This window comes from Oxyura jamaicensis, chromosome 2, assembly GCF_011077185.1.
Source record: "Oxyura jamaicensis isolate SHBP4307 breed ruddy duck chromosome 2, BPBGC_Ojam_1.0, whole genome shotgun sequence".
In the NCBI taxonomy this organism is placed as follows: Eukaryota; Metazoa; Chordata; class Aves; order Anseriformes; family Anatidae; genus Oxyura; species Oxyura jamaicensis.
Genome location: NC_048894.1, coordinates 107693690 through 107716382, shown reverse-complemented (window position 1 = coordinate 107716382; position 22693 = coordinate 107693690). Strand labels below are relative to the sequence as shown.

The 22693-nt window shown below is 35.3% G+C and overlaps 1 protein-coding gene across 1 annotated transcript in view; it reads left to right on the top strand.

The window, feature by feature from the left end:
* The window catches only part of LAMA1 (laminin subunit alpha 1), a 102896-nt gene that overhangs the window by 67263 nt on the left and 12940 nt on the right, over positions 1 to 22693 (top strand). The window contains exons 32-53 of the mRNA XM_035319483.1: positions 194 to 387; positions 1191 to 1333; positions 4162 to 4260; positions 5211 to 5322; positions 5490 to 5652; positions 8004 to 8214; positions 8457 to 8573; positions 8662 to 8825; positions 9902 to 10040; positions 11254 to 11347; positions 12623 to 12739; positions 14713 to 14895; positions 15206 to 15360; positions 15772 to 15915; positions 16728 to 16861; positions 17142 to 17292; positions 17851 to 17975; positions 18891 to 19041; positions 20215 to 20359; positions 20778 to 20919; positions 22087 to 22201; positions 22399 to 22569. Coding sequence (XP_035175374.1) covers positions 194 to 387; positions 1191 to 1333; positions 4162 to 4260; positions 5211 to 5322; positions 5490 to 5652; positions 8004 to 8214; positions 8457 to 8573; positions 8662 to 8825; positions 9902 to 10040; positions 11254 to 11347; positions 12623 to 12739; positions 14713 to 14895; positions 15206 to 15360; positions 15772 to 15915; positions 16728 to 16861; positions 17142 to 17292; positions 17851 to 17975; positions 18891 to 19041; positions 20215 to 20359; positions 20778 to 20919; positions 22087 to 22201; positions 22399 to 22569 — 3169 coding nt within the window. The remainder of the gene's footprint in view (positions 1 to 193; positions 388 to 1190; positions 1334 to 4161; positions 4261 to 5210; positions 5323 to 5489; positions 5653 to 8003; positions 8215 to 8456; positions 8574 to 8661; positions 8826 to 9901; positions 10041 to 11253; positions 11348 to 12622; positions 12740 to 14712; positions 14896 to 15205; positions 15361 to 15771; positions 15916 to 16727; positions 16862 to 17141; positions 17293 to 17850; positions 17976 to 18890; positions 19042 to 20214; positions 20360 to 20777; positions 20920 to 22086; positions 22202 to 22398; positions 22570 to 22693) is intronic.

Sequence of the window (22693 nt, the reverse complement as noted above, 5' to 3'; positions counted from 1 at the left end):
TATTTATATCTGGAATTGATAATTTAGTGTTTATAAATAAGCATATGAATATGCGCGCAAGGACTTAGAGTGACTTGTTAGTTACTATTAGGCAACTGTTAATTAAAAATTTATCAGTGACTAAAGATAAATATAACATCTGATTTTATGATGATCCCCTCTGATGTTCAGTGTCCCATCCCTCCCATTGTAGGTGTTCCCTCGGCTATTACGGCGATCCTCAGCTGCCTGGAGGCAGCTGCCATCCGTGTCGATGCAATCCAAGTGGCTCTGTTCACATTAATTGTGATCGTGTTACTGGCAAGTGCCTCTGTAAGCAGGGAGTGACAGGACAGCTCTGTGATGAGTGTGAAGCGAGGCATCTTCTTGTGGAAGAAGAGTGTATTTGTAGGTGAACGTGTTTACTTTCTCAATGGTCTGTTCCAGTGCTACCTACCTGCACATGATTATTCCTTGAGTATTTTTCTGTCAAGTGCTATTATTTCTGTGAAAGAAAAGGAATTTTAAGAACCTTAGTATCTCTATAAAGCAGGAGGGTGTTGAACTACATAGACAACATGTAGAGGCCCCTTCGAACCTCAGCCATTCTGTGATTCTGTGAACACAGAGGAAACCTCAGTACAAACCATAATATCAGTTAAATAAAGCACTTAATCCTTAAATTGGCGGAGGTAGTACAAACAAATTTAAGTTCTGTATTAGACAGTGGATAGCAGAATTACCCAGCAAATATGGTAATCTGCTTTTATAATAAACAGGAAAAACTCAAATACTGCTTTATACACGTGAAAAAAAGAAACAGGGAATAAATGTAATTTCACCACTTGGGCTTGGATTCCTTGTCTTCAGAATCTGTTTGGTGAATGTTAATGGCATCACTCTGTATTTACAGCAGTACAGCTAAATAGATGCAGTATCCATATAATATAACAAGCAGCTCAGTAGCCAGCAGGATCAATGTGGCTTGAATGTGCTAACATAAGGAGATTATGTCTGGAATAGGTCCACTTCTGGGGCAGGTGTAGAAGGGCAATACTACTAACCTGGATGTTCAAAACTATTGAATTATATCCATTTTAACACAATCAGTAAAGGCACATACTGTGTAAACAACAACAAAAATAATGACACCATTATTTTTTTTTTTTTAACACTAATATTGCTTCCCTTTTCTGAAATTGTTTCTTTAGCTTGTGATGACAACTGCACAGGAGTTTTGCTAAGTAATTTGGATAATCTCAACAAAGCCATACTTTCAGTGAACCTCACTGGTGTTGCCCGTGTGCCCTATGGGATATTGTCAGAGCTGGAGAATGCAACAAAACATCTGAAGGTAATACAAACACACAAATAGTAGAAATATTTAGTCACACCTTTAAAACAAAACTTGCAGCCACTCACATGATCCATTAATTTAAATGAAGTCCTCCTGAAGTTCATGGCTTTAATATGTGTGTCTGTAAGTGACATACCAGATTAAGACCTTTGCATTTGTTACAGAAATACATCTTAAGCCCTTTAGATCCCTGCATTTCTTTCTTTTCATTTGCTGTACTAGCATTTAAATAAATGCCTGAATAAAATTTTCAATCATCCCTATGATTGTTGAATGTGCTAATATGTACGTTTCACCTGGATTATGTGGATCTTTAGTATTGGCCCAGATTTACTGAAAGTCAGCAGCATAGTTTTCAACAATGAAATAAACACCTGGCCAGGTCCCTTTTTGGTCCCTTGGCTAAAGAGCTGCCAAGACTGTTCCCTCAGATTCCTGGGGAAGAAAGATTCTGGCAGGCTGCTTCCCCATTACACAGGGTTTCTTGGATGCAGCCATTTGCTTTCCCTATAGTTATGTGGCAGTCCAAGTGTCTTCCTCCGTACTGTCATCTCAGAAGACAAAAGCCAGGTAGAATATTTATTTTGGACACTTTCAGACTTCTTGTGACAGGTTTTTCTCCCAGTTTTTCTGCTGCCTTAAGCAAAGCATGAAATACCACATTCTATGGTCTTAGAGGTTCGGTTACTATAGGTGAATGTGGTATCTGCATACAGCCAGAGGTAAACAGAACTATTCCCTACTTCATGACTACTGAAATAAGCATATTTATTGATAAGAATCTGCTAACAGTAACTCAAGCAAAAGAAGCTCTAAAACAGAAGAAAAAATACTCTCTTTCTATTCCACTATATCACAGCAAAATCAGAATAACATAAGACTTCTTGTGCTGATAGATTTTGCAAATTCTTAATTTGCATTAAAATTTCATCTATTTAAAATGTGAGGCAGGCTGAATTCTGATTATTGCGCTTCAAATATTAATAATTACAACATCTGAAGGCAAGCTGGGTTAAATAACATGTTTATGTATCAGCAGAGGTAGTCTTATCCTCTAGTTTTAGATGCTAATGTTTTAGTTACAAAACTTCAGTTATGCTTCCCTTCCTTTATGCCATGAAGGCATAAGCATACCAAATTATTGTAATACTTTAAGGATACAATTCACTTGCTTTCTCTAACTGTTTTGTATTTGTATAGAAGCATCATCTTCTGGGAGCATAAACATTATTCAATATGTAACATCTATTTAGCACTTCAGTTATAGAACAGCCAAATCATATGTAAAAACAAAAGCAGTTCAAATTTCTTGTTTAATACATACCTTTTTGTATTAAAAACAAATTAAAACCAGCTGTCACTCTCTTGCACTATTTAGGGGATCTAAAACTGATACTATACCTCTTGTGACTTTATTTTGTTTATGTAAAGCCATAATGTTCTTTGAGCAATTTAGTCTTGAGGATAAGTTGGTAGTCTCATAATTTTTTGGTTTTGGAAGCAGGTATTCCCATCCTTCTGGCTCGTGGAAGATTTCCTTTACTTTTTGACTTGTACAAAAGTAACTGTACCTGGAAGCTGGAAAATCCCTAGGTTTATTTATGTGAATTACAAGTATTCTCTGAAGGGCTGTCCGCTCCGTTGTATTGCATCTTTGCCACATGCTGGTTGCTCAGGCACTCATGTATTCCTTTTTTACTATGCAGGTGTGGGTCTTCTTTTCTAGGTGTGGGTCTTTCAGTAATGAGAAAGTTATCAGACCGTCTACTCCTTATTGCATCTGTACCTCTAATCCATCTGAGGACATCAAGAATTCTGTTTGTCTAGTTAAAGCCTTCTGCTTTACATGCCTGGACATATTTGCTGTCCAATTCTGGGTTTTTGAACTCAGCTTTTAAAAAAATATCACCATGCTTTATACTGGGCACCTCAAGAACTTCAGCTTCTCCTGCAATTTATCTCAATTATTTTATCCTCACCCTGAGGAAAAGACTTCGAATTTTCCATTTGACATAAGGCTATCTGATTATCCTACATATTCCTTTAAAAAGTTGGGCAAAATGATACTTGTGATGTTTACAATGGTTGGCTCTGAAAGATCTGAAATCTAAACCCAACTTTTCCCAGACTTCTTGTAAGAGATTCCTTACATTGCTTCGCATCTGTAGAGAAGTGCAGAATTGCAGAAGTTGCAGGCCTTGACTGTATCAAATATGATAAAATTGGGTACAATGGCCTATTTATTTCCATATAGAGAAGTTCTGAGGTGGCCTTGAAGTCAAATACAGACTGTTATCAATGAGAGGATCCACAGGGCAGGGCTGCTTGTGTTAATGGAGTGCCAAAAATCTTGACCTTCTGAGTGCCATGCACTGCATTTGACATTGAAACACAGCTCCAGGGCCATCCTCACAGATGTACAGTAAATGCAGCTGTTTTGACAAGCTGTGGGAACTGTAGCAGCTGTGGGACTGGATGGAAACATTTAATTTGATGGGCCTTTGAAGTTCTCGAAGTAGCTTATTTGGACAGCTCAGACTGTGGTGAAGTGGAGAATGAGGAAAGCAGAACATTATGCTTCGCTCTTATTACTTGATTGAAAGTGAGACTGCTGGATCTAGAAATTTGTTTCCTTATCTAAAGAAATTACACACTTTGTTGCATTAACTATATGTATGTAACTATTTTGTCGTCTCAAGTGTCTTGCAAATCTGTCATTTAAAGAATATAAAAATAGCTTAAATGGTGTGCATAGTTATTTTCATCGCATAAATTTTCTGGACACACAATGAAGTCTTTAAATTACAGTGTGTTGTTTCTTATAGGGGTCTGTTGTTTCTAGAGAAGATCCAACTTACTCATTAGCTACAGCAAAAGAAAGTCTTCTGAGTTTATTGGGAGGTTTTGCTCAGTTGCCTGAAGAGGTAGGTGCTGGCATCTTTATTCTTAGCTTTTGTGGAGAAATCTTTTGAGGTTTCATAGCATTCATAGCATTGCATATAAATGCCAGAGTGTTGCTTGGACGTACATATATATATATATATATATATATATATATATATATACGCACACAATTTTTTAAGTTGATAGAATTCAGTGAAAGAATTCTGTCCATTCTGTGGTCTTTCTGGGGAAAGAAGATAACTGACCTGTGGAATTCTTCAGCAGACTACAGTGTTTTATGATATTGTACAGGAGATTTACCTTGTTTCTTTTGAAGCTCAGTAGCTTTTTGATTATTTTAAGCACAATGCTATAAATATTCAGCAGTGACATAATTTTAAATTAGCTCCACGTGCTGGAACCAGTGAGAAGAAAAGTTCTTTGGCTTTAAGGCCTTAAATCATTTCCGAGAAACAAATCTGCTGAAAATCCAACGTTTATGTTATTTTTTCCATTTTAACACCAGAAATGTTTTAGATAGAAAATTGCCAATAATCATTTTTCCATTAGTTCTGATTTGATCACCAAGTGTACCTATAGTTTGCCGAGCATGTGTGACTAATATAACTAGGTGCTTGCACTAGCCATGTTGTTGTGCTAAGAGTAATTGTCTTTAAAAGTACGCGGTGTCTATTATGTTAAAAGAAATAGCTTTGGTAATTATGTAAATTATATGTAAAAAGTAATTGATAAAACAATTCTTCACTGATATCAAAGGCTGGAACTTCCAAAATAATTAAGTTGCAGGCATCTGCAAGCATCGAAGTGTCAGTTTTTTGACTCAGATAGGTGTGCCTTATTAAAAAAAAATAATTTCCTCTCAGAAATTATTCTCAATATTGGAAAAAAATGTAAAAACTGTAAACAATTGTCATTAAAATTGATAGTGTTTTAACAGAACTGTCAAAGATTATCTCTGATTTTATTCCAGTCATCTAGAATTCTGAAAAAAGCTTGGCAGCTTAACACAATGACGCAAGAAACCAGGAATAAAAGTAAAGAACTGATTGGGTTTATTGACACGGTACATAAAGCCATCAAAGGTATTCTGCTTTTAAGATATCACCATTTCTTTGCACAATTTACAAAGGTATCTCCTTTGTAACTTTTTAAAGCATTATTTATTTGCAGAGAAATGCTGCAATTTGTGCAGGAATTTCACATACTCTTCTATTAGTGGTATGACTAAGTTGTTTATTCTCTTATTTAGTACTTGCTGAAGTTGCAACATCGCTAAATGAAACGCTGGGCTTGGATGTCCCACTGCCAAATGCTACATCTCAGAGCCTTCAGGATGATATTTCTGCCCAGCTGGATACACTGCGCAAGAAAGATTATGATCAACAGCACTATAATGCTACGAATCTACTAAAGTAAGCCTATTCTACTGGAAACTTTGTTTCACATATGTCTGTACTATGCAATACTGCTTCTCTGAGAGAGATCTGGAGAAATGTTGTGCCATAATAATAGGCTGTGCTATGATAGCCTTGCTGGAGCTATACAAACTTGGAATTTGGAGTTACATTATTTGAAGATATTTCTGCATCTCGCATGCTATAATATAGCCAAAGCCTGTTCATTTGGTTGTGATACAAAGACGCATTTCAGTAAGTGAAAGACTTCCTGATTTCAATTAATTCAGATCTGGCCCTAATACATATCTCCTTATGGCTAGGAGACAAGGTAGAACAGTTTGTCAGTTGCAACCCAAGAGTTGTCAGATCTACTGAAGGACACGATAATAGATTGTCAATGGAATATGTATCAACTAGATTTGCAAATGAAATGAAGCCAAACCAAACCTCAGCATTATGTGCCACTGTTTAGAATTTGTATTTGTTATCTTGATTTGCCTGCAATTAAAAACTATTTTTAAATGGCTTTTGAATTCATTACTTATTGGTGTTTATTGCCAGACTTGGCAATATAAAACATTGGCTATTCCCACAGTCAGCATAAATTTTGTTCCAACTTCAGAAATATGAAATATTCCCCAAGTCTAGCTTCCACTGACACTGTAAGAATAGTAGTAGTGGCTTCAAGGGACAAAGATGTAGACCAGGAATATTTCTGAAAATTTGACTTTTCTTGATTAAATCCTTTAGATTAGGCAGAACAGAATGTTTTTGCTGAAGGATATCTGATTTTTTTTTTTTTTTGACAGAATCCTGTGCTTTTCTTTGTATTGAATATTAAGCTGTACAGCAGCTAAATGGACATGAAAATGGCACGGGAATATACTGTTTATTCTTATATTTATTAGGAACTTATATGTATTAGGAATTAGAATAGCTTTTTTTTTTTTCTTTTTTTTTTCTTTTTTCTCCCCACTTAGTAAAATGTCTCAATCTCCTGTTGCATATTAAGAGAATGTTCTGACTTTCAGCATCAGCTTGAGCTGTTATACAAGACATTCATAAATTAAGTTTTTCAATTACATACTCTGTTGAAATTCCTGAAAGTTCTCTGGTAAGTCCTTTGACAGAATGAAGGAGAGAGTTAATAAGATTTATTAGATAGTTGGCTCTGCAGAATTTATCATGCAGTGCAGCTGTAAATTCAAAACTGATTTAAATAAGCAGCATTTTTTTGGAATGCAGAAGTTACCACATGGCTTACAGTGGATTGAACTTGTGGTGACATACTGTTAAGCAACATTCATAACTGAAGTCTCCTCACGTTTGCCATGTATGGCAGAGTTTCCAAGCCATTTGGAATATAACCTTTTTAGTGTATATTGAATAGAAGCCACAACTTTCTTGTAAAATACTTTAATTCTTGTAACTCTTTTTAAGTTTATAGCTTCTGAGTTTGAGGAGTCTGTATTACTAGTTTTAATAGAAATCAATGCAAAAGCACATCTGCTATTCAATACAAAAGATAGAATGTATCGTGATATCAACTATGCTGCTTCTACTTTGGCTAAAGATCAATATGATTTGAAAACAGATTAAAAGGGACCAAGTAAATGTCACAAAACAAAATGTCACTTACAGGAGTTAATGTGTGCAGCATATGTGCAGAAAAAAAGAAACAGAGGAATAGACTTTCAGGATCATTTTCAGTTCAACTTCTTCAGTGTTCAAATGGATATGCAAATATTCCCAAATAAACCAGTGGAAGAGATTAACAACTGTCTAAATATGGGGAGATTTGGTATTACCCAGATAACATCTCTTACTGATTTCAAAGGATAAGTACAGAGATGGCTTGTTTCAGGAGTTATTCTAATAATGCCATTTATTTTTATTTGATATTTAAAACTTTCAGGACTCTTGCATGTGTATCTTTCAGTTCTGGTTAGTTGTTTCTTTCCAGTGTCACTACTCATAATTGATGATTTGATCCTACATTCACAATATTTATTACTACAATTAAGACATATAAAAGTCCCAGATGGATGCTTCTCAGAGGTTTTGATGTGAAGCATATCCCACATAAGTCCAAACAAATGTCATTTATACTAACCCCTTACTCCTCTAATCACCACGTACAAAGTTGAACTGTATTCCTCTCCTTCTCCCCCAAACAATCATCTTTTTGTGTGCTAAGACAAGTAACTAACCTAGAGTGTGTATGCCTACTATTAAAGGAAAAATTGCAGACTATTATAAGAAGGTGCATTTACATTAATTTTGGATATCTCCTTTTGTCCTCAAGAAAGCCAGGCCTAAATCCCTCCTTTCCAATGTATTTATTTTTTACTTCCTCTCTTTGCCAGAGCTGCAGAAAATTTGTTGCTCCAGGTTCAAAAGGAGTATCTTAGACCCCAGCAGGAACTTGCTGAGCTGAAAAAGAATGCAAGCCAGCTCTTATTAAAGCACAACAGCAGACTCCAAGATGCCCAGGATCTGGTGAATGAGGCACTGGCTAACATCAATGAGACCAATCGCTTGTTTCCTCTTATCTCTAGCAACCTGGGAGAATTAAATGTAAGACTGGACAATCTGTATTGTTACACAAGAAATATCAATTTTGAAATTGTGTTTATAAGTTGCTTTTTAGACTTTCATAAAACTGTACACATTTAAACATGTTAATCTGTGTAATATCTTAAAAACTCAAAATAAACCTGACCCTTGTTTGAAAACAAATGAAAAGATTATATAATATATGAACTTACCTGCACTAGTTAACTTATAAACTACTCTGAAACAATTGTTTTATACTATAGGAAAAAAAGCTGAATATAAAGGAAGGTAAAGAAGTCTCAACCATGCTTATTAAAGAAGGAAGGGTCCTAGTGAATGTTGCTGCTGCTCTTGTCCAAGATGTAAAGAACTCTACATCTGTAAGTTCTTAAGTTTTAACATCCTCTTAGACACTGTCAAGTGGATTTTGTAATTGGAAAAAAAATAAGAAACCATTTTGTTGTACAGAACCTGGAGGTCCACCAGGATGGGCTAGTTCTATGGAGTACCAACTTGCGACACCATGTGGATGAACTGGTGATGCAGATGTCCGTGAGAGGAGTGCTTGACCTGGTATACAGAGCTGAGGATCATGCTGCCCAGTTCCAAAGTCTTGCAGATGCACTAGAGAGGTAACAGACTCGAGAAGGATGAAACTGAGAGGCTTTATTTACAATATTGTCAGATTTAATTTAAATAGGTAGTAGGAGCTTAATCCACTAAGGGAACAATCGGTTTTTATTCATTATTTCATTTCATTGCTTTTCACCTTCAAGGTAGCACACAGTATCTTGAAATGATACAGAGGGGGTTGACAAGACTTGAATTTCATGTGGCTGACTTATGCAGTAACTAGCGAGTTATTAAGTGCCCAGTGAATATATCATGGCATGACTTGAAAAGCTTGTGGTCTGTGTATGAATACTTCTTTGAGAATATATCACTGAATCTCATCAAGAAGCTATTCTTGCTATGCCTGCATTATTGTTGCTATCAAAGCATATTGCAGAAATGAGTGGGTTGCAATCCCAAATGAACTCAAATGCACCCTTAGAATTTTCAAGTTGGGAAGTTATTTGAGTTATTTCAATGGGAATACTTTGTCCCAGGAATGCTTCTAGGACTCTTGCTACTTTGTCTTATAAAATCAGCAGACGTGTGTTTAAAAAATTAACTCATATAACACTGGAAAATTGACATGTATTTTAAGTTCAAGGACAGAAGACTTTGCTTTGAGTAACACTGAGCAACTCTGATGATTTTGCTGCAGCCAGACAAATCCAATAAAACAAAATTTGATATGGAATAGCTTTCAGATGTTCATATTTCCTACTTGATTCTGTATTTTGCTTTGCTGCTTTTGAGCACCAGCTAGGAATGTGTTTCTTTTATGTTATGTTTAGGCGATGTGATTTGTTCTTCATGCAAAATGGCTAAGTGGCTTTATAAATTGAAAAACTCACCATAAACAACAAATAATAATAAAAAAAATAAATTACTTTAGGTTTTTAGGTGAGTTGGAACTGATTTTTTGGTTCAAAATATTGAACTGTAATGAAAGTCCTCATGTGACCCATGGGTACATTCATTTTTTCAAAGTGCATCATGTATTCTAGAAAGATGTGTATGTTGTAACTGAGGACATAGAACTTGTTGCTTGTATTGCTTGAGTCATAAAAGGAGAATTATTTGTTAATCTCCTGTTTAGTGGCCTCTCTAAAATAAGGAATGTGACTCTGAATGCAACTGCTGCCATCTACACACACTCCAATGTTAGAAGTGTGATTGAAAGAACAGAGAGTCTGGCAGATGATGCATCTAGAATTCTGAATGGCCCTCTGGATTTGGTAAGTATTGATATTAGTATCTTAATTAACTTCCCTACCATTTTGGAATATTGGTTCTTATGTTTCAAACCTGCTGGAATCTGGGTCTTCTTGATGGAGGCAGCCTTTTCTCTGCTGGGTAGTGTATACTCTATCCTGAACCTGCACTCCAAGGCAGCAGTGGTACCAGGTTTCATGTTCTGTTTATCTTGCTTTCCTCTGTGCCACAGTACTATTTTTGCTGTGATTTTTACATCTAATGCATGTTTAGCTGGACTGGATTTGGCTCTGTGTATTTAGTCATCTGACATGCATCCCTGTATGACTTAAGTTGCCAGTCCTCTAGTGCTCCCTTCTACCTTCAGAATTATTTAGCCATCTTTTTGTTTGACCTATCCCTATGCCACTTCTATCTAGATATTCCCAACCACAACTGTTTTGCCTATTTAAGAACACCTCATTATTTTTGTCTCATCTGCCATTTTTCTGCCTTGCAAAAGTATCAGGTTGATATTAAAACAGTAGATTAATAAGACCTGACCAGTTTAGTTACCTAAACAGTTACTATTACTTTCATGTTGTTCTATCCCCCCCTTTTATCTCTTTGCATGTTTCATGATTGTAAACCCAAGGAAAGAATCAGCTACATTTTACATGTATCATGCACATTATTCCTGCCAACATAACAAATATGTTATAATGCATTTATGTGATAGGGATCAAAATTGATCAAAATAGGGATCAAAATGGAATTGCTTTGTGAGCTTGTGTGTTATATCACACTGTCTTATTAAAACTTCACGCAACATGAGTCCTTGGAGGTACTTTTCCAGATTTTCTGAATGGAGAAATGGGTTAAAAGAACACTTTAAAGACTGGTATTTTCAAATATTTCACTTAAAAGGGCTCAGTAAAGAAAATTTTGACTTAGAACTGGAACTAAAATTTCTGATGTTCCAAAAGGCAACAGTGAATCAGTAACACTGTTCAAACTAGAATTTGATAAGTTTTGTTTCAGTCTTCTTTTTTTAAGTGACTCAAAGAGATTGTGTCACACTTGTGGACAAAAGGTTACAACTTGGATTATTTTTATTTATGCTTTATAAAATAATAAATAGAATGTCACCTAAATAGTGAGAATGTTCAGTAACTTGCAGTAGACATCCAAAGATACTTAAATGTTTTCAGTTGGACTTCTGGCAACTTTTTTAGGTTATTTTTCTTTCTTCTTCAGCCAGAGGAGTCGCTCAGTCTTCTTGGAAAAGAAGCTCTACTGCTTAGCTCCAAATTTCAAAATGAAGCAAAAAATCTGAAGAAAAAAAGTAATGGTCAGTTCTTTAGAGTTCACATTTCTGCTTCTATTTCTTTTTCCATATCCTGCTTATGATGGATTTATTTTATCTTATTTTATGTTTTTAAGTGAGCATAAGGTAAGTTACAATATTGCATATGAATATGCATGCATTTTTATACAATTGAGATTAATCTTGTGTTCAGGAATCAAGTATTTTACTTTTTTTGGTAAGAATGTAGTTAAGTAAACACTTAAAAAAATTGACCTTTAATATACCTCATTTCTCTCCAAGTAATGCTTTCTTTAAATCTTTTTTTTTTTTTTTTTTTTTTTTTTTTTTTTTTTCCTGAATGCTATGAATTAAGTCATTAGGGACTGTGCAGCAGATAAAGGACAAATGTAATTCTTGAAGAAATGCATTCATCCAATTTGATATAATAGATCATGGATTACATAAGTAGGATGTATCCTACCAGTATGTAGGACAATATATCTAAATAACATTTTTTTCTTCATCCTTCCACACAGCTGAAATACAATAACAAGCTGAATTTTTTTCTGTCTGTTTGTAAAAGAAGTGCCTTTTGGCTCAGAGTCCTGCTATAAATTCTGAAATCCTTTTAGTTTGTTATTACTCCAAAAAGATCAGCAAAGCTTTTTAGTTCACACCATGCAAGTTCAAAACCATTTTGAACTCTGAGACTTTGCTTAGGAGCAGCATCTGGCCCAAGGGAAGTTGTGGACAAAACTGGACAGAAGATGCATGTTTCACAGAGATAAACAGTAACTGTAAAATGTTTTTTGCTTTGCATATCAGTGGCTTTTAAAAAATTATGTAATTCAGATGGACAGAATGCACACCTTTTTGTTCATTCTGTTCTACATATTTTCATTATTAGTGAAAGGATTCTGCAAACAACTCACAAATAAGAAAAAAGAAAGACACTACTCTTCCTTTCAATTGCTACTGTCATATTTCAAAAAAAGTCAAGAACATAATAGAAATCATAAGGGTTCGCCATCTTGGAATCATTTTAATTTATAGCTTTCTCCCTGACTGTGTTTCTACCATTTCAGTCTGATGGAATTGTCCAAAAAATAGCTTTGCATAGAACAGTGCCCACAGGAGTTTATCTGGGCATACTTCATTAATTTTAGGTTAATGTTTTTAAAACACCCTTTCAGTTGAAGAAAACAAAGTTTTATTTGATTAAGTAACCAAATGCTTATTATCGTTGTATGTAGGTTTTATGTGCACTGTATGGTATTTGTTTATGCACAGAAAAGTCACAATTATTTCTTCCAACAGGCCTTGTGTTTGAATTGAATGGATTGAACAAAAAGGTAGAAAAGATTCAGGAAAATGCTATTAAAATTGTCAAACAGCTTAATGATTCCCTGATGACACTGAAAGCATTGCCTAATGGTAAGTGAAATCGGTATTGACAGTCTTCTTATTACAGAAAGGTCTAGTACAATCATAATAAAATCCTGTTCATCACCTGATGGGAAAAACCTAGCAACAAACTAGACTGGAGACTCATTTAGCTTCCTGCCTTACAAGGAATATTTTCCATTTTTAGTAGCCATAAAACATAACTTAGTTATGTTATGGGGTCTGTAGTCTGATTCCCATTTCACACTGCTGTAAATCAGGAGGAGATCTGAAAGCAATGGAATTACACTAGTATGAGAAGAGAATGAGATCCTAGGATATTTGATCCCACATGGAGAGAAACTTTATATGAAACTGTGATGTTTTTCTTTCTTTTGATAGCTTGCTTCAAAATCATTTCCACCGTGCTACGAGTCTTATTATGTGCATCCAAATGTTGTCTAGTTGTAACTGCTCACTTCATTTAGCTGATGAAATGTTCTTTTGGTGTTTTTCCAATACAAAACCAAAAAATCCCTTTAAAAAAAGTCATTATTTTGGATAAAGAGAAGACCTAGAGCTTCATAGAAGCTAGTAAAGAAAATGTCTTTCATCTTGCGAAGGGGAGGGTCTGATATACTTTACCAACTTTATTTATTTATTTTTTTTTATTTTTTTTTTAAGGTAAATGAACACTCCTAAAGGCCTCCTGCATGGGTTGTTGGGTTTTACTGTATCTCCTTAGAGCTTAGTGTTCTATCTTAGAACACTAAGTCCAAAGCTTCAAAATACCCTTTTTATTGCTCAGGCTCTTGACTCACACTAAAGGGTGATATTAGTGACAAAGTTACAGTGGACATTAATTGCAGAATGCTATCTGAAATAAAGCTATACATTAAAAATGAAGGCATCATTAAAATCATAGAACAGCCATCCTTAACTCATAGCTTAATGTTGTTTGATTTAAATTTGTTGTTTTATTTCTTGAAGTTTTCTGTTTTTTATCTGGACAGAGATTAATGATGGTATTGCCCTCTGCCTAGGGTAGTGGTAATGAGGAAGGATCCCTGCAGACCTAAATCAGGCCTTCAGTGCCAGTTGCAGCATCTTCCCACTATTGCTGGCACGGGGACTGTAAGGGGCAGGCTGAGAATTAGAGCAGTATGCTCACTTAATACGTGCTCATATCCAAAAACAATGGGTGTAATAGGCCTTCTGCCTTGCCAGCTTTCTGCAGGATGCAAAAAGTGAGTCTCAGACTAGTGACTTGGGGTGCCAGCACTCATTCAGGGAACTTAAAAGCAGGAAGCTTGATGTATTCAGATAATCTCCCTGTTGGAATAGACAGAATGAAGTTCTCCATCACATCATTCTGTGTCTACATCGTTTTCGGAGCTGATCACAAAAAAAATAAAAATAATAATAATAATAAAAAAAAAATCCAGAGTTCAAAACTTGGTTTAATTAATCTTTTTATCAAAATACTTGAGAATCTAAAGTGACTAGCCTTAATTGAAATTGTTATATATTCTATTATGTATATATATTTTGAGTAATATATTATTATATGTGTGTGTACACATGTATGAACAGACATTTACATCTATAGCTATATCCATATCTTCACCAGCATGGGAGCATTTACCATGTTTTTAGTTCAGGGCCATAGCCATGGACGTTTTCGACCTTACTAACTGGGCAAGAGGAGTTTGCACCAGCTTACCTCTGGCCTTCCGGTTTCACAGAAGGTGAAGTTCTCACTCTCTAAGCCACAGGGCATTCAACGGCTACGCAAAATTAGGTATCAGTAGGTCTTGGTTTGGAGCTCCCCTTACAAACCGATGTAAACAAAGAGATGAAAATATAACTCTTAGTTTAAAAGGAATGTAACTGACAGCATTTCTAATGTTTTGATTATGGCTATAACTGTGTTGTTATGAAGCAGGCCAGGAATTTATTGCTATCAAGTATTTACGAAAGCTGTGATTTTATTTTTTAATCTGTGAACTGCCACTTTCTTTCAGATACAAGGAAATATGTGCTCGAAGTGAAAGAGCTAGCTGTGTCTGCAAACACCAGCACCGTGGTGGGTTTAAGCCACTTTGGGGATTTCAATCAAAAGCTCCTGAATACTTCATCTACATTGTCCCGAGTTAATGACACGTTGAGGAAAACTAGTGAACTTATAACTGATTCATCAAAAGCTGGTAAGTTTGCTGCTTCATTACTCTGTAGAAATGTCACTGCTTGGGGAAGCAGTACTAATATTAAAGTTTAATAGGCATTAAATATAAGTCTGATGGACTGAAAGTTTCATCCCAATTCAATAAAACTGGGCTAACTTTTTAAAAGACCTCTAGAGGAGTCTTGTGGGATGCCTTTAAGTACTCACATTCCTTACTGATGTTTCACATTGCTGAAAACAAAATGATCAGAAATAAGTTAACTATTTTAGCAATTAAATGTTTTAGCGTTTCTCTTTCAACCTGCCTCAACATTTCATTTATGTTTTGCCAGCAATCACAGCTGAAAAACAAGTTAAAGAGGTCAAAGCACAAGCAAGTCTTTTACTTAATAAGCTGAAACCTCTGAAAATGCTGGAAGAGAACCTCAGCAGAAATTTGTCTGAAATTAAAGAGCTCATCAGCCAAGCCCGGAAGCAGGCAGCATCTGTAAGTATCATCACTTAACTGGCTTCACTTTCACTTTTAACACAGAAATTCTTTAAGAATTTCTCTGTCTTTATTTTGTGAAATTACATTGGCTTTCTTGATTATGAGCTTTTGACCAAAGATTTATTGTTATTTTATGAGGTATTTGAATAGTTTGATCTATTGGCTTCAAATTTCATAACTGGATGAGTGAATTATGAAACATTTCTTTCTTTTCTATCTGGGAATCTCTCTTTCCAAGTGATACCTAGGAGACTACCAAGATCTAACCCCAATAGCTATACTTAAGTCACATCAAAGTATCTCAACAAATTGCTTTTATTGGTTGGTCAAAAGCTAAGTACGTATTCCAGAAATATATGCTGTGTACACTGAAGCTTGTTTGGATTCCATTTCCTCTTTTCCCCACAGATTAAAGTTGCAGTATCAGCAGACAGAGATTGCATTCGTGCCTACCAACCCCAGATTTCATCTACAAATTACAACACCCTAACCCTTAATGTGAAAACTACTGAACCAGATAACCTCCTTTTCTACCTGGGTAGCAATGGAAAGGTAAGTTTCTGATGTACGTTCACCAGAGGTGATATTAATCAAATACTTTAAATGGCCATATATATGTTTTTTTCCTACTTGAATTCAAACCAAGCACCCAAATATGGCTGCTTGTAGACAAAAGTGGTCAGTAGGGGTGGAAGTATTTTTGTGCCTTTGATTGATTCCATGGTCCTCAAAGGCAGAGAATAAAAGCACTTGATTTGTTAGTATTGCATCTTGGCCATGTCACAAGTCTCCACCTTTTCCCATTCTCCATATTAACCTCACAGAGTGTGACACCCAGTGTGATGTTTTCATATAGCATGCTGAAGTACATCAAGCATTTTGTCTCTTATCACAGAGAAAGGACTGAATTTGGCCCTCATGAGCACAGTGCATTCACTCAGTTGAAAAAGAGCATGACAGTTTAGTGTCACATTACTTTCATCTTCCTTCCCTCTCTAATTCTAATAAATGCACAGCTGTTACCTCCTTGTGGCACACTGTCATGTGATAATACTTTTTCACAGACTGGTAGGTCACTTTGCATATGCTCAGAAATAAGTGCATATTTATATGTTGGCATGTAAACACTATCACATCTTTATATATCTATAAAGAAAAGATTCAACTGCTTGTTTATAAGCTGAGTTTTTTGGTTTTGTTAAAGGTTTTTCTTTCGCTGGGCTTGATTTCACTAAAAGTAAACTCCAAGGATGTGGGGGCATGAATCTGGAGTTTTTTTCGATGTTACATGTTAAAATTAAATATATAGAATAGAAACAGCATGTTCAATATGAAGTATTAAAATAAACATTGCTGTTTTTCAGACAGACTTCCTTGCAGTGGAGATGCGACGTGGTAAGGTAGCTCTTCTTTGGGATTTGGGCTCTGGATCAACAAGAGTGGAATACCCTGACCTTCAAATTGACAACAACAAATGGCACAGAATACATGCAACCAGGTAATTAAAGTGTGAATGGCATAATTATTGGAGGTCTAAAAAGACAATCAGAAATAAGTTCAGTGGAAACTGAAATTAGGATTTCTTTTGTTTTTTAAATGCTATTGCTGTATTATAGAAATGTCTATCTACTTAGTGAATGAACTCATCATAAACCACACAAACCATCTACTGAGTTTTCCAGTTACAAGATGCTTCTTATTCTTAAAGAGACAAGTTGATAGCATGTGTGGATTAAACTTGGCAATTTCTAAAATTATTTATTGTTTTGAATTGTCAGGTTTGGAAAAACAGGTACACTCAGCATAGAGGAAATGAACTCCAATCAGAAGTCTTCATCTAAATCTGGAACCTCTCCTGGGACAGCCAGCATACTAGATGTTAACAAATCAACACTGATGTTTATTGGAGGACTTGGGGGGCAAATTAAGGTTCAGTTCTGAAATCAGTATTCTGTTATATGTTATTTTTATGATGTTTGAGACACACCTTTGTCTCAGCAATAATTGCATGAGTTGTTTACTTATCAAGAAATGCTAGGTACTCTGAACCTAAAGCAAAGACATTGTAAGGAAGTTCTTTAGAATTCTGGATTTAGTTTTGCCTGGAAAATTCTGCATAAATTATTCACCAGGACAGGCTCTGGGTGCATGTATGATGCATAGCTATTACCCATTGAACTCTTTTTTTTTTTTTTTTTTTTTGGTTTGTTCTTCCACGTCTTCTTTTAGGTTGCCTTTGTTCATGCAATGAGAAACATAAGTACATAAGTAGGTCAAGGACATAGTCATCTCACTTTTTTACTTGCTGCAAATCTAATCTATTAGGATTTAAATGGTAATTGTTAATAGTTATGCTAAACCATGTTCTTTTATTATTACTTATATCTAACAAATTTAGAGTTCAAGGAAAATAAGCAAAAATTTGGCTGTATAATTTTCAGAATACTTAACATTAATTGTATTCATAAAGTATTTCTTCTCTTACAGAAATCACCTGCTGTTAAGGTGACTCATTTTAAAGGGTGCATGGGAGAAGCATCACTGAATGGCAAATCTATTGGTCTTTGGAACTACATGGAAAGAGATGGCAAGTGCAGTGGGTGTTTTGGAAGGTATTTTGTCTTACTTTTTTGAAATAGATTTAGAATAATGTAGAATATATATTTCTGTTGCAGCTAAAAATAACAAACTCAGACAAATTGCAGTCCTTTGTTGATAATTAACTTACAGTTCCGAATATGTTAATCTGAATGTGCTAGTGGTGTCAAATAATTTAATTGTACATAATTTTATCACTTATTAATACTTATTTTTTCAATACAGTTCTATGGCTGTGATCTTTTTTGTCCAGTGAAAGTGGGGATTGCCAATCAATCAAAGTATTTTGGAATGTTTGCCTTTCAGTAATTTGTTGCAATATACATTTATTCTTTCCAAGGATCAGAAGCACGGTAAAGCACACTTATTAAAAAGTCCATACCAAAACTGTAGCCACTGAGCTTGCTACCCATTCCTGTGTGTGTGACAGAGTGAAAGGGGAGTGAAGACTGTGCTGTTTTTATGTTTAGGGAATGGAAAAGAAAGTTGTTTGTTTTCCCTTTTGCAGAACATTTCATGTAGAAACAGCAGAGGGTGCTGCTTGATTGGATGAGATTTTTAAAGAAATCTTATATTGCAGAAAAAGAGGCTAATAGAACATTTATTGTAAATGCTATTAGGCAAAGCATTTTGATAAATGTATGACAAGTTTAAAGTAAGAGGTTGTATGTTGTAGCAATTATTTTATCTTGTATATATCCTTCCCTGAGGCTAAATTATGCATTGTGAGATTCTATAATGAAAATGGCCTTTGGCTGGAATCCTTTAGTTATTCATAACATCAAGATTCGAGTTTATTTCTACACTTTCTAATCATACTCCCTAGGGCCTGCAACAACTGATCTAACTTTTCTTATATTTTATATAAAAATGACTGGGAAAACACAAATCTTCAGTTAACATTTTAGCTCTCTTTTCAACTTCCATAGCCCACAGGATGAAGACACTTCGTTCCATTTTGATGGCAGTGGATACTCAGTTGTGGAGAAGGCTCTTCGCTCAACAGTGACTCAGATAATAATATTTTTCAGCACCTTTTCACCTAATGGGCTTCTTCTATATCTTACTTCAAATGGCACTGTAAGAAAATGATTTGGATTCTTAAGCTACCAAAATTGTGTTTAGATCACTTGATAATTCCTTGCTTTCTCCTATGTTGTATTCCAATTTATCTGTGTTAAAACAAGTTATTATCTTTGTATAGTTTATCGCCTGTGATTGATAGCATGAGACAAAGGAGTAAAGACAAGAACCCTATAAATCACTCTTTAGAGAAAATGTTCACATATACTAAGGCCAGAATTAAGCAATTAAAATAATTATCCATTGTTTTCATTCTAAGAGAAAAATTAATGATTATTTAACTAAAGGCAAGAACAAGAAGCAGTAGGGATGATAGACTAGTGTTTTTTATTTTTATTTTTTATTTTTTATTTATTTATTTTTCCCTGTTGGAGGAATCTTGCCGGGATGTAAAATCTTTTGGAATTGAGCTTGCATGCGGAGAGGAGAATATATTATTGAATAGAAATATTGAATTAAAGCTATGAGATTTGAATTCAGTAAACTGAAATAAATTAAATAGAACTTAGCCTCCAAGAGCAGCATAACCTAGACCCATCTCCAGACCTTCATTGTCATGTCATTCAGCTTACCACATACTTTGATAGTGATTTTCTTTTCCTGAAGGAGAACAAAGCTTTGTTTGGATGCAAATTGTTCTAGAGGCACTACATAATTCATTTGATTTATGTATTCACTGCCTGAATACATTACACAATGATATGTGACTTAAATCTTACAGCGTAGAGGGGGGCACTTTCAATATGATACAGAAAGACTCTTTGCTTCTGTTGGTCTGAATGGATGAGTAGGAGCTTTTTCTGTCTTGCAGAAAGAAAGCTGTATTGTTTGATCTTTATGATAACAGTCAAATCAAATTACTCTCAATCAAAATATAAGAAAGCAAATGTGACATTTGTTGTTTAAACTTCTGTCTGCTAAGTAATCAAGCTTGCTGATTCATTTAAGTAAGAACAACAACAAAACAAAGGAAAGACATCCTGATGAAGTACAAATAATTTAATTTTCCTAAATATAGCAAAGATAAGTGTCTTCTGCCTAACAAATAGCCTAGGTACAAAAAACATTAACCCTTTTACATATAGTAGGCCAAACCTGCCAAGTATGCATCTTTTTGGAAGATTTTATTTCCACTAATTTATATATTTTTTTCTGTTCCTTTTTTCCCAGAGAGATTTCTTGTCCCTTGAGCTTGTTGATGGCAAAGTGAGACTGACTGTTGATCTAGGTTCAGGACCTCTTGCTCTTACGACAGAAAATCGTTACAATAATGGAACATGGTATAAAATTTCATTCAGTCGGAACAAGAAACAAGGTAGGCTTCAGGCTGAAAAAACAGGTGTCTGCACATTTACAAACAGAGATTCCGAAGACACCCGAAGGGGAACATCACTGCAACCAAATCTGGATACTTCCAATGCAGAGATTCTTTAGCAGCCATTCCTATATTACTTTGCTAAAATAAGACAGCAGAAATACAATGCAAATCTGATTCTTAATTTGGCACATCTTATAAAGAGCAGGTAGTGCAGAAGCTGCCAGAAGACATAACAAAAGTCCTTAAACAATGAGAGATCTTATAAATGAGAGATCAATAAATGACTCTAGAAATAAGATTGTCTATACATGTTTGACTAAAAGCATACATTTTCCTTTACTAGAAACAAGATTGCCAAAATAGAAGAATCTGTATTAGTGTCCTCCTCTAGATCTTTACTCTCTTTTCTTTGTAGGAATGCTGGCAGTTATGGATGCATATAACCTTAATTATAAAGAAACAAAGCAAGGAGAATCTCCTGGGGTTGCCTCAGACCTGAACCGCTCTGATAAGGACCCAATCTTCATTGGTGGACTGCCGAGATCAAGGGCTTTGAGGTAGTGTGGCCCAACTTCTCCCCCTTTGCTAAGTCTAAGAAGAGAGGAGGACATTAAACTCTTGATATTACTGAAATTAGTGGAAATCAGTAAAGTCTGACATCTTGCTTAATCATATATACTGAAGAATTGTCTGTCTTTCACCTTTAACTCTAATATGGTGCTTTTCACTACTATGTCTGATACTGCAGTTCAGATCAGGGACAATCTTCTATTTTTCCCCTCTGCGGGTGATTTCCACAGCAGCTGCCACAGCAGCCACCTGGTCTTCATGTCCTGCTGCAGCAAGCGTTGCCTGCAGTGATGCTCCTCTGATCTGTATGCCTCATGCTTTCCAGCTGGTATTTATGGTCAAAACTGCACTTTGGGATAAAAGTTATATTTCAGAAAGGAATTTCTGTAATTCAGTTTTGAACTTTGAACAGAAGAGAACTAAATTTAAACCGATCAACAAAAAAACATTACAAATACATATTTTATGCAGGTCTCTAGTTTTGATTTTTTATATTGTACATCCCTGCTGAACTTGTAAAGCCACATTTATTCCAGTTTCATGCAGCTTCATTTTGAAAGGATAAATATGACTAACAGAAAAACTAATTAAACTGTCTCCTTGCTCTCAACAATAAGGTAAATTCCAGGGCACTATTTGTCTCTGTATAGTTATTGCTCTCAGATGCATTCTTGCTAGTCTTAGGTGGCATAGCAGTCTGGAAGAGATTATGGCAGGATAGTCTTAGATTTCTCTGACTTAGGTGTCCTCCAGACTTATGAAATGAAAAAGAATTGCTTGCTAATCAAGCTACAGTTACCTGCTCACACAAGAGCCATCGCATTTCAGCTGAAGATTCAGTTGAAAGTTTTGGAAAACAGCCTCACTTGTGAACACAGCACCGCATACTTAGGTGCTTCTATTTGAGTACAGTGCTATCTAGCTCTTCTTCAGAAGTAATATTTGTTAAGGGTAAAATCCAAATGCCACCCCCTCCCTTTTTTTCCTTTTTTTCCTTTTTTTTTTCCCCGCTAGCACTCGCCTGACTGCATTCTTTAAACCAGATTCTCTCATCTTCATATTGAAAAGAGCTAAAGAGCTTTATGTTTTCTCTCAGAAGATTCTGAAGATTCAAAGTACTATTTATTGGAAAAAAGCCTTGTTTTGTCTTTCAGGAGAGGTCTGAATAGTAGAATGTATGTGGGATGCATCAAGAATCTGGAAATATCCCGTTCAACCTTTGACTTGCTTAGAAATTCATATGGAGTAAGAAAAGGCTGTGTACTGGAGGTAGGAGACCCTTAGGTTTTGTGATCTGATCCTTATTATTGAACCATGAATAGTGATGTTTGTGAAAGAATATAGTGAGTTGAAATAGGCTGATCTTGAAAAAATCTAAGCTAATTAATCGATGTGTGAAATTACTTTTTCTCGCTGGGGTCTACAACAGGACAAGCCAGTAATTATTTCTCTTGCTCATAAAATAGCCTATTCGGACTGTGAACATCTTGAACAATGGATATATTGAGTTGGAACCCAAGTCTTTAAGTCCAGAATCAGAACTGATGGCAACTTTTGCTACAAAGAACAGCAATGGCATCATCCTTGCTGGACTCAGCAGGAGAATGGAGAAACGACAACGCAGACAAGCGCATTTGGCAAGTACTGAAAACAAAGATATTTTTTGATTTTGTTTTTGCCATTTGTATTTTAAAATATCAAGTCAAATTTATATGAATGTAATTTGCAACAGATGAGAAATAAATATCTGATCAGATATTT